Source organism: Colobus angolensis, unplaced genomic scaffold (genome assembly GCF_000951035.1).
Source record: "Colobus angolensis palliatus isolate OR3802 unplaced genomic scaffold, Cang.pa_1.0 Scaffold68, whole genome shotgun sequence".
Lineage (NCBI taxonomy): Eukaryota > Metazoa > Chordata > Mammalia > Primates > Cercopithecidae > Colobus > Colobus angolensis.
Window position 1 is genome coordinate 4,030,244 of NW_012120487.1, and position 12,352 is coordinate 4,042,595.

A 12,352-nucleotide genomic window follows, 5' to 3' on the forward strand; every position below is an offset into this window, starting at 1 on the left:
TAAAAATACGAAAAATTAGCCAGGTGTGGCAGCATGCGCCTGTAGTCCCAGCTGCCGGGGTGGGTGAGGCAGGAGAATCGCATGAACCCAGGAGGTGGAGCTTGCAGTGAGCCGAGATTGTGCCACTGCACTCCAGCCTGGGCGACAGAGCGAGACTCTGTCTCAAAAAAAACAAAAAACAAAAAACACAAAAAAAAAATGCATCCTGCCAATTTTTAATGAAGAATTAAAAACAATAATTCACAAATGCTTTTACAAAAGACAGAAGAGGAGGGAACACTTTCTCATTAATTCTACTAGGCCAGGATTACTATAAGCTGGCAACCAAACAAAAGCAGTACAAGAAAAGAAAACTACAGAACATATCTCTCTTAAATGTCCACAAAGAAATATTCAAGATAATACTAGCAAACTGAATGCAAAACATATAAAAAGGATTATACACTATTACTAAGTGTGATAGTATGAACAAATACATAGTTTGTCTAACATGTAATAAACTGTTAGCTTATCTGTCCATGTCCATCACTTCCGGAGTTTCTTCGTATGTGTGTGCATGTGTGTGTGTGTGTGTGTGTGTGTGTTACTTATAGTAGAAACACTTAACATGGATAAGTTTGTTATCCTGATTATGATGGGAGTATCACAAGTATATGCACAAATCCAGACTCAAATAGTATACACTAAACAGGTGTGTGGGGTGTACTAATTATCCTTCAATAAAGTTGTTAAATACAATTAATGTAACACACCATATTAATAAAACAAAAGGACAATTTTTAAAAGATGCTGAAATAAAGCTTGGCATGAGGGCTCACACTTGTAATCCCAGTGCCTTGGGAGTATGAGGTAGGAGGATTGCTTGAGACCAGGAGTTCAAAGAGCTGAAAGAAAAGAACTGCCATTCAAGAATACTGTATTCAGCAAAGAAAGATAGTCTTTCCATGACAAACAAAAGCTAAGAGAATTTATCACCACCAGTCCTGTCTTACAAGAAGTCATAGAGTTTTTCAATCCGAAAGAACAAAACACTAACGTGCAAAAAGAAAACATTTGGAAGTATAAAACCCACTAGTAAAATTAATTATAAGGAAAACCACAGAATATTTTGACATCATAATTGTGGTGTGCAATCCATGCCTACCTCTAGTATGAAGCCTAAAAAACAAATACATCAAAAACAACAATAGCTACAGCAACCTGTTAATATATAGACAATATAAAAATATGTAAACTGAGGCAACAAAATGTGTGTGTGGGGTGGAGTTAAGATACAGAGTTTTTTTAGTTTATCTTTTGTTTCTATTTTTTGTGATCTAAGATAAGTTGTCATCTCTTTAAAATAACTAGCTATATTTATAAGATTTTTGTAACCCTCATGATAACCATTATGCAAAAAAACTTATAAAAGATACAATAAAAATAAGATACCATGAGTTAAAACATACTACCAGTAAAAACCACTTAACCACAAAGGAAGATGGGAAGAAAGAAGAGAAGAGTTACAAAACAACCAGGAAACCATCAACAAAATGTCAGGAGTAAGTCCTTACTTATCAATAATAACACTGAATGTAAATGATTCTATTCTTTAATTAAAAGTGACAAAGTACATGAACGTATAAAGAAACAAGACCCAGTTGTGTACTGCTTGCAAGAAACCCACCTCACCTATAAAAATACACAGAGACAGAAAGTGAAGAAGTGAACAATGTTATTCCATGCAAGTGGAAAGCAAAAAAGAGCAGGAGTAGCTAAACTTATATCAGATGAAATGGACTACACATCAAGACTATAAAAAGAAAATAAGATGGTCACTATATAATGATAAAGGGGTCAATTCAGCGAAAGGTTATTACGATTATAAATATTTATGCACCACCACTGGAGCACCCAAGTATACAAAGCAAACTTTAATAGATTGAAAGGAAGAGATAGATTGTAATACAGTAATAATAGGTTATTTCAATAGCCCACTCTCAGTAGTGGACAGATCATCCCCCCACAGAAAATCAACAAAGAAACATTGAGGTTAAACTCTACACTAGACAAAATAGAATGAACGTTTACAGCCCATTTCACCCAACTACTGCAGAATACACTTTTTTTTCCATCAGCACATGGAACATTCTACAGAATAAACCATATATTAGGCCATAAAACAAGCCTCAACAAATTAAAAAAAAGTAGAAATAATGTCAAGTATCTTTTTTGACCACAATGAAATGAAACTAGAAGTCAGTAACAAGAGGAACTCGAGAAACTACACAACACATGGAAATTAAACAACATGCTCCCAAATGATCAACGGGCCACTGAAGAAATTAAGAAGGAAATTAAAACACTTTGGGGGTGGAGGCAGAGCAAGATGGACAAATGGAAGACTTAATTGATTGTCCTTCCAGCAACTATCCACAACAATTGAACAACAGTTCAATCCACAATTGAACAACCATCCACACAAAAAAGCACCTTTATAAGAACCAATAATCAGATGAGCAATCACAGTACTTGGTTTTAAGTTCACATCACTGAAAGAGGCACTGAAGAGGGTAGGAAAGCATTTTGAATTGCCAGTGCCACCCCTTCCTCATCCCCCATAGCAGCTATGTGGTGCAGAGAGAGAATCTGTGTGCTTGGAAGAGGAAAAGTGTAGTGATTGTGGGACTTTGCACTGGAACTCAGCAGAAAGCAATACCAGGCAGAGCTCAGACAGAGCCCATGGAGGGAGCATTTAGACCAGCCATAGCCAGAGGAGAATTGCCCACGCCAATAGAACCATTGTCAGAACTTAAGTTCCAGCAAGCTTTGCCACCATGGGCTAAAATGTTCTAGAGCCCTAACTAAACTTGAAAGGCAGTCTAGGCCACAAGGACTGCAATTTCTCGGCAAGTCCTACTGCTGTGCTGAGCTTGAAACCAGTGGACTTGGGGGCAAGTAACCTAGTGAGACACCAGCCAAGACAACCAAGGCACACCCCTCTTCCATCCCCAGGCAGCACAGCTCACAGCTACGAAAAAGACTCTTTCCCTCTGCTTGAATAGAGGAGAGGGAAAAGTAAAATAGACTTTGTCTTGCAACTTGAATACCAGATCAGCCACATGGGATATTGCACTAGGCAGAGTCCTGAGGCTCCCATTCCAGGCCCTAGCTCCTGGATGACATTTCTAGACACACCCTGAGCTAGAAGGCAACCCAGTTCCTGAAAGGGAAGGACCCAGTCCTGGCAGAATTCATCACCTGCTGACCCAGGAGCACTTGGGCCCTGAATAACCAGCAGCAATACCCAGGCAGTACTTGCCATGGGCCTTGGGTGAGACTCAGAGACATTCTGGCTTTAGGTGTAACCCAGCACATTCACATCTGTGATGGCTATGGGGAGAGCCTTCTTCTGCTTGAGAAAAGGAGAGGGAAGAGTAAAGGGGACTTGGTCTTGCAGCTTAGGTACCAGCTTGGCCACAGTGGGGTAGAGCACCAAGCAGGCTCCTGGGGTCCCTGATTTCAGGCCTTAGCTCTTGGACAGCATTTCTGGACCTGCCCTGGGCCACAGAGGAGCCCATTGCCCTGAAGGGAGAGTCCCAGGCCTGGCAACATGTACCACAAGTTGACTGGAGAGCCCTTGGGTCTTGAGTGAATATCAGAGGTAACCAGGCAGTACTTACCATGGGTCTAGGGTAGTGATGGTCATGGGGAGAGACTTCTCTGCTTGTGGAAAGGGGAGAGAAGAGTGAGGAAGACTTTGTCTTGTGGCCAGGGTGCCAGTTCAACTGCAGTAAAATAGAGCACCAGGTAGCTTCCTAAGGTTTCTGACTTCAGGCTCTCAGATGACATCTCTGGGCCCACGTGGGGTCAGGGGGAACTGGCTGCCCTGAAGGGAAGGTTGCAAGCCTGGCTGACTTTGCCACCTGCTGATTGTAGAGCCCTAAGGCTTTGAGTGAACATAGGTGGTAGCCAGGTAGTGATTACCACAGACTTTGGGTGAGACCCAGTACCGTGCTGACTTCAGGTTTGAACCAGCACAGTCCCAGTGGCTCTCCCAGCTGTAGGCATCTCAGCACACACAGCAAATATTTGTTTGACAGAAAGTAAAGGAAGGGAACAAGAGTCTGCCTTGTAATCCAAAGAGTTCTTCCTGGTCTTATCCAAGACCACCAAGGCGGTACCTCTAGGAGTCTGTAAGAGCCGTAGCATTACTCAGCTTGGGGTGCCCCCTAATGCAAATATGGCTCCATGACCAAAAACTTAGATCACAACACCCAAGTCCCTTCAAATATTTGAGAAGTCTTACTAAAAAGGGCAGGTACAAACAAGCCCAGACTGCAAAGACTACAAAAAATACTTAATTCTTCAATGCTCAGACACCAACAAACATCCACAGGCATCAAGACCATCCAAGAAAATGCGACCTCACCAAACGAACTAAGGCACCAGGGACCACTCCTGGAGAGAGAGAGAGATGTGACCTTTTAGACAGAGAATTCAAAATAGCTGTCTGAGGAAATTCAATGAAATTCAAAATAATACAGAGAAGAAATTCAGAATCCTATCAGATAAATTTAACAAAGAGATCAAAAGAATAAAAAAGAATCAAGAAGAAATTCTGGAGTTGAAAATGCAATTGACATACTGAAGAATGCATCAGAGTCTCTTACCAGCAGAATTGATCAAGCAGAGGAAATAATTAGTGAGCTTGAAGATAAGCTATTTGAAAACAGACAGGGGAGACAAAAGAAAAAAGAATAAAAAAGAAAGAAGCACACCCACAAGTTCTAGAAAATATCCTCCAAAGGGCAAACCTAAGAGGTTTTAGTCTTAAAGAGGAGACAGATAGGGGTAGAAAGTTTATTGAAATGGGTAACAGAGAACTTCCCAAATCTGGAGAAAGATATCAATATTCAAATACAAGAAGGTTATAGAACTCGAAGCAGATTTAACCCAAAGAAGACTACCTCAAGACATTTAATAATCAAACTCCCAAAGGTCAAGGATAAAGAAAGGATTCTAAAAGCAGCAATAGAAAAGAAAGAAATAACATGCAATGGAGTTCCAATAGGTCTGGCAGGAGACTTTTCAGTGGAAACCTTACAGGGCAGGAGAGAATGCGTGACATATTTAAAGATGTGAAGGTAAAAAAAAAAGTTTATTCTATTAATAGTATATCCTGTAAAAATGTCCTGCAGACATGAAGGATAAAAAGACTTTCCTAGATAGACAAAAGTTGAGGGATTTCATCAACACCAGACCTGTCATATAAGAAATGCTAAAAGGAGTTCTTCAATCTGAAAGAAAAGAATGTTGATGAGCAGTAAGAAATCATCTGAAGGTACAAAACTCACTGGTAACAGTAAGTACACAGAAAAACACAGACTATTATCATGCTGTGATTTTGGTGTGTAAACTACTAACATCTTCAGTAGAAAGACTGAAACATGAACTTATCAAAAGTAGTAACTACATCAACTTTTCAAGACACAGACAGTAAAATGAGAAAAAAACAATTTGATTTAAAAAGGGCAAATGATCTGAACAGATATTTCTCAAAAGAGGATATCCAAATAGTCAATAAATATATTTTCAAATGCTCAACATGACTTATCACCAGCTATCTGCAAGGAAAATCACAATGAACTGTCATTTCATCCCAGTAAAGATAGTTATTATAAAAAAGACAAAAATAGCAAAGGTTGGTGAGGATGCAGAGAAAAGGGAACTCATATACTGTTCATTAGAATATAAACTAGTACAATCACGATGGAGAACAGAATGGAGGTTCCTCAAAAAACTACAACTAGAACTACCACATGATCCAGCAATCCCACCACTGGGCATTTATCCAAAAGAAAGGAAATCAGTACATCAGAGTGACAGCTGCACCCCTATGTTTATTGTAGCACTATTCACAATAGCCAAGATATGGAATCAACCAAGGTGTCCAGCAACAGATGAATGGATAAAGAAAATGTGGTAGCCAGGCATGGTGGCTCATGCCTATAATCCCAGCACTTTGGGAGGCCAAGGTGGGAGGATCACTTGAGGTCAGGAGTTCGAGATCAGCCTGGCCAAAATGGTGAAACCCTGTCTCTACTAAAAATACAAAAATTAGCCAGGTGTGGTGGCGGGCGCTTGTAATCCCAGCTACTCGGGAGGCTGAGGCAGGAGAATTCCTTAAACCCAGGAGGTGGAGGTTGCAGTGAGCTGAGATTGTGCCATTGTACTCTAGCCTGGGAGACAGAGACTCTGTCTCCAAAAAAAGGAAATTAATTTGGCATACATACAGAATGGTATACTATTCAGCCACAAAAAGAATGAAATTCTATCATTCATAACAACATGGATAGAACTGGAGGACATTATGTTAAGTGAAATAAGCCAGGCACAGAAAGACACAAATTGTATGTTCTCACTCATATACGGAAGTTAAAATAAAGTTGACCTCATAGAAGTAGAAAGTAGAACAGAGGATACTAGAGACTGGGAAGTTTAAGGGGAACAGAGGATAAGGACAGGTTTGTTAAAGGACACAAAATAACAGCTAGATAGGAGGAATAAATTCTAGTGTTCTGTACCACTGTCGAAGAATTATAGTTTGAAATAGGTAGAAGGTGGATGCTGATTGTTCACAACCCAAATAAATGATAAATTTGTGAGATGATGGTAATTACCCTAATCTGGTCACTATATATGTATGCTAACTACCCTGATCTGGTCACTATATATGTATGAATCACTATGTACCCTGTGAATACGTACAATTATTTGTCAATTTAAAAGAAAAATGTGGTGGCCAGGTGCGGTGGCTCACATCTGTAATACCAGCACTTTGAGAGGCCAAGGTGGGCAGATCACCCGAAGTCATGAGTTTGAGACCAGCCTGGCCAACATGGTGAAACTCCATCTCTACTAAAAATACAAAAAATTAGCCAGGCATGGTGGGACATGCCTGTAATCCCAGCTACTCCAGAGGCTGAGGCAGGAGAATCGCTTGAACCTGGAAGGCAGAGGTTGCAGTGAGCCAAGATTATACCACCACACTCCAGTCTGGGTGACAGAGCAAGATTCCATCTCAAAAAAAAAAAAAAAGAGAGAGAGAGAGAAAGAAAAAAAATGTGATGTATATACACAAAGGAATATTATTATATTATTAAGTCATAGAAAAGAATGAAATTCTGTCATTTGCAGGAACATGATGAAACTGGGGGTCATGGTTACATTAAATAATCCCAACACAGAAATACAAATACTTCATGTTCTCACTTATATGTGGGAGCCTAAAAAATGGATCTCTCCTAACACAGAGAAATAATAAATGTTTGAGGGGATGTTTATTCCAATTATCCTGGTTTTGTCATTATACATTGTGTGCTTGTATCAAAATATCACATGCACTCCATAAATATGTACAACAATTATGTATCCATAAAATTATAAATAAAATGGGGCATCTTATGAAGATAGTAGATTGGTGGTTACCAAAGGCCAGGAAGAGTGTGGGGAGGGAGTTGGTTAATGGATACAAACATACAGTTAGATAGGAAAAATAAAACCTGGTATTTGATAAGCAGGGTGACTGTAGTTAATATTAATCTATTATGCATTTCAAAATAACGAGAAGAGAACAATTTGAATGTTACTAGCATACAGAAAAGATATAGCCGGCCGGGCACGGTGGCTCACGCCTGTAATCCCAGCACTTTGGGAGGCCGAGGCAGGTGGATCACGAGGTTAGGAGTTCGAGACCAACCTGGCTAACACGATGAAACTCCATCTCTTTTAAATACACAAAAAATTAGCCAGGCGAGATGGTGGGCGCCTGTAGTCCTAGTTACTCAGGAGGCCAAAGCAGGAGAATGGCGTAAACCCGGGAGGTGGAGCTTGCAATGAGCCAAGATTGCGCCACTGCACTCCAGCCTGGGCGACAGAGTGAGACCCCATCTCAAAAAAAAAAAAAAAGAAAGAAAGATATAGCCAGGTCCAGTGGCTCACATCTGTAATCCCAACATTTTGGGAAGCAGAGGCAGGAGGATCGCTTAAACCCAATAGTTCAAGACCAGCTTGGGCAACATAGTGAAATCCTGTCTCTACAAAAAAAAAAAATTCTTTTTTTAGTTAGCTGGGTGTAGTGGTGCACACCTGCAGTCCCAGCTACTCAGGAGGCTGAGGTGGGAGGATCACGTGAGCCTGGGTAGGAGGTCAAGGCTGCAGTGAGCTATGATTGCACCACTGCGCTCCAGACTGGGTGACAGAGCAAGACTCTGTCTCAAAAAAATAAAATAAAATAAAAACTAAGATACATATTTAAGGTGATCAATATCCCAATTACCCTGATTTGATTATATCAAATTATCACATGTACCCTGTAAATACACATCTACTATGAATCAATAAAAATATAAAGTAAATGTGAAAGGACATAGATCAGCTACATTGTTATCCTTGATAGAAAGAAAAAAAATAATTTCTCATAGCATTTTATTTAGGGACTATTTGGGAATAATGACCATTATTTAGGGATGTGGAAAAAGCCATCCTCAATAAAAATCTTATAGCAAATATAGTAATGTTTCTTGTCAGTCTATGCAAAAGCTGATCCAACTAATTTAAGAAGAAATTTAAGAAGGAAGGTTGAAATATCACCTTGCTTTATATAACGTTGAAATTTTCTGCAATCACTGTAACTATAAGGTTTATAACACTTTTAAATGTGGGAAGAAACGCTTTGATAGCATAAGATGTGAGAGGTCATCTGAAAATAAGGATAGTGGTAGATAGAATTGAAAGCTTGAGCAAAAAGCAGAGGTTTAGAATAACTGCAGTACATTTTGAGATCTTCGAGAATAAAATGTCAAATAAGCTGACTGCAGATGAAACCCTACTCCAAAGAGTTAAAGAAACTAACAGCAGATATTCTTGAGTTTCCTGGATGACACATAAGAAACAACTTGCTGAAAAGCTGAAACTGCCTTTGCTATTAATAGTAAGAAAACAAAACTGACTAAAATCAGTTGACACCAAAATGGCCAGTTAGAGTTTGCGCAGAATGAATTTGCTGACATTACAGCCTGAATTTCCACCATATGTTTTTTATTAACTCCCCCTGAATTTGCACGTGGGACCCATGAGGAAGCATGAAGAGATAAGTACACATGCCTGAGAACTTTCCAGACCTCCCTTTCCTTCCACCAATCGCCTACTAATTTCAGAATGCACCCCCGAAGTTTTCTAATAAAAATACTGCCCTGAAGCCAGCATAGAGAGACAGATTTGAGTTGCACCCCTGTCTCTTTGTTGGTTGACTTGCAATAAAAAGCTTCTTGGCTGGGTGTGGTGGCTCATGCTTCTAAATCCTAGCAGTTTTGGAGTCTGAGGTAGGAGGATCACTTGTGCTCAGGAGTTTGAGACCAGCCTGGACAATATAGTGAAATCTCATCTCTACTGAAAAAAATTTTTTTAATTTAAATTAGCTGAGTGTGATGGCACATGCCTGAAGTCCCAGCTACTTGGAAGAGGGAGGCAGGAGGATCATTTGAGCCTGGCAGATTGAGGTGGAAGTGATCCATGATTGAGCCACTGCACTCCAGGCTAGGCAACAGAGCAAGACTTTATCTGAAAAAAAAAAAAAAAAAGATGCACAGACCAACAGAACAGAACAGAATACAGATATCAGAAATAGAGGCCGGGCGCAGTGGCTCATGCCTGTAATCCCAGCACTTTGGGAGGCCGAGGCGGGCAGATCACCTGAGGTAAGGAGTTTGAGACCAGCCTGGCCAACATGGTGAAACCCTGTCTCTACTGGTTCATGCCTGTAATCCCAGCACTTTGGGAGGCCGAGGCGGGCAGATCACCTGAGGTAAGGAGTTTGAGACCAGCCTGGCCAACATGGTGAAACCCTGTCTCTACTAAAAATACAAAAAATAGCTGGGTATGGTTGTGGGTGCCTGTAATCCCAGCTACTTGGGAGGCTGAGGCAGGAGAATCATTTGAACCCAGGAGGCAGAGATTGCAGTGAGCCAAGATCGTGCCACTGCACTCCATCCTTGGCGACAAGAGCAAGACTTCGTCTCAAAAAAAAAAAAAGCAAAGCAAAATTAACAAAAAATGTTCCATAGCCTACCTGACTACTCACATAAGCGATTAGATTATGAAATATACATTTGTAGTTCTTCAAGAATAAAAAGTCAAATAAGATTGTGATGAAATATATAGTATAGTAATGGACCCATAATTTCAGAAAGCTAAAAGATTGCCCTTTTTTAAAAAAAAAAAAAGGTAGATTATACCCCATAAGTACTGCTTTAGTGGCATGCTGTAAATCCTGATTTACTGTGTTTTCATTTTATTTGTTGAAAATATTTTTGTATTTTCCTTTGAGACTTCCTCTTTAGAGTAATGATTATTTAGAAATGTGTTATTTAGAAGTTATGACAGTTTTCAACGATTTCTCTGTCTTAGATAATGTATCATGTGCACTTGAAAAGAATATGCATTCTGCGCTTGTTGGGTTGAATGTTCTATAAATGTCCATTAGATCCAGTTGACTGACGGTGGTAACATCAATATGTGGCTTCCAAGGTTTCCCTGGGGATCATCTCCACCCCCGTCAGCCCAAAGAGAGAAAGATCATGAAGAAAACTGCGTGGAATGTTTTTATGACATCACTTCCACTCAAATTCTATTGGTTAGAACTCAGTCATATGGCTTCACCTAAAGGTATGAGAAGCTGGATCATGTAGTCTGACTTTTTGCCTGGGAAGAAGAGGAAAATATATTTAGACGAACAACCAGAAATCTCTTTCTATTCTCTGGAAGAGCTTGTATAAGATAAGAAATACTTGAATCATGGGTATACAGTAGAAATTGTAAAGTTATTGGGGCTTTCTATTTTCTTTGGGGGAAATTTTGTAACTACTGATTCAGTTTAATGGATACCGTTCGTATATGTTTTCTGTTACTTCTTGAGTCACTTTTTGTTACTTTTTAGGTATACATTATTTTGTATAAGTTTTCAAATATATTAGCATAAATTCATTGAAAGTATTTATTTTAACCTCTGCTCTATCTGTAATTATGTTCTTTCTTCATTTTTAATATTATTTATTTAGGCCTTCTATTTTTTATCATTTGGTTAATTTTACCAGAGATTTGTCCATTTTATTAGTCTTTACCAAGAATCATAAATTTTATTTCATTAATCTCTGTTCTGTATTATTTTCTTCCTCTACTTTCTTTGGGTTTATTTTGCTGATCTTTTTCAACTTGTAATTTGTATGCTAAGCTCATTGGTTTTCAAACTTCTTTTTTAATATATGCATTTAGGGCCATATATTTTCCTTAAATTTGGCTCCAGCTGTGTTCCTATGAGTATTTATGCATAGTATTTTCATTATTGTCTAGTCCTGTGTATTTTCTAGGTTCTACTGATTTCTTCTTTAATCAATGAGTTATTTACAATGTGATTTTAAATTTCCCCAAGCACGGGAGCTTTTCTTAGGGTGTATTTTAGGTTATTAATGTAGAGATTAATTGCATTATTGTCAGAGAACATGGTATATATAATAATGATATTATAAAACTTGTTGAGTCTTAACCAGGTACAGTGGCTCACACTTGGAATTCCAGCACTTTGAGAGGCCGAGGTGGGAGGATCCCTTGAGGCCAGGAGCTCAAGATAACCTGGGCAACATAGGGAGACTCCCTCTCTACAAAAAAATTAAAAATTAGCCAGGGATGGTGGCACATATGCATAGCCCTAGATACTTAGGAGGCTGAGGTGGGAGGATGAGTTGAGCCCAGGACTTCAAGACTATAATGAGCTACGATCATGCCACTGCACTCCAGCCTGGGCAACAGAGTGAGATCTTGTCTCAAAAGAAAAAAAAACCCACAAAAACCACGAAGCAAACAAAAACTTGTTGAGTCTTGCTTTATGGCCTGATATTATATGCATGTTAAGTTTCAGATGTCTTTCCCTTTTTTTTTTTGACTGAGTCTCACTCAGTCACCCAGGCTGCAGTGCAGTGGTGCAATCTCTGCTCACTGCAACCTCTGCCTCCTGGGTTCAAACAACTCTCCTGCCTCAGCTGCTCTGATAACTGGGACCACAGGTGCGCACCATCACACCTGGTTAATCTTGTGTATTTTTAGTAGAGATGGGATTTCACCATATTGGCCATGCTGGTCTTGAATTCCTGACCTCAGGTGATCTGCCTGCCTTGGCCTCCCAAACTGCTGGGATTACAGGCATGAGCCACTGTGCCCAGCCATTATGTTATTAATTTCTTATAATGTTATCTTATTTATTCCTTCCTGTAATTCTGTGAGATAGTATGATTCTCATTTTTTTTTTTTTTTTTTT

The 12,352-nt window shown here is 39.5% G+C and overlaps 1 protein-coding gene across 1 annotated transcript in view; it reads left to right on the forward strand.

Moving 5' to 3' along the window:
- Nucleotides 1-10,691: 10,691 nt before the first annotated feature.
- LOC105500654 (chromosome unknown open reading frame, human C1orf185) overlaps nucleotides 10,692-12,352 on the forward strand; it is a 47,232-nt gene continuing 45,571 nt past the window's right edge. Inside the window, exon 1 of the mRNA XM_011926248.1 lies at nucleotides 10,692-10,707. Within this exon, the coding sequence (XP_011781638.1) occupies nucleotides 10,692-10,707 (16 nt within the window). The remainder of the gene's footprint in view (nucleotides 10,708-12,352) is intronic.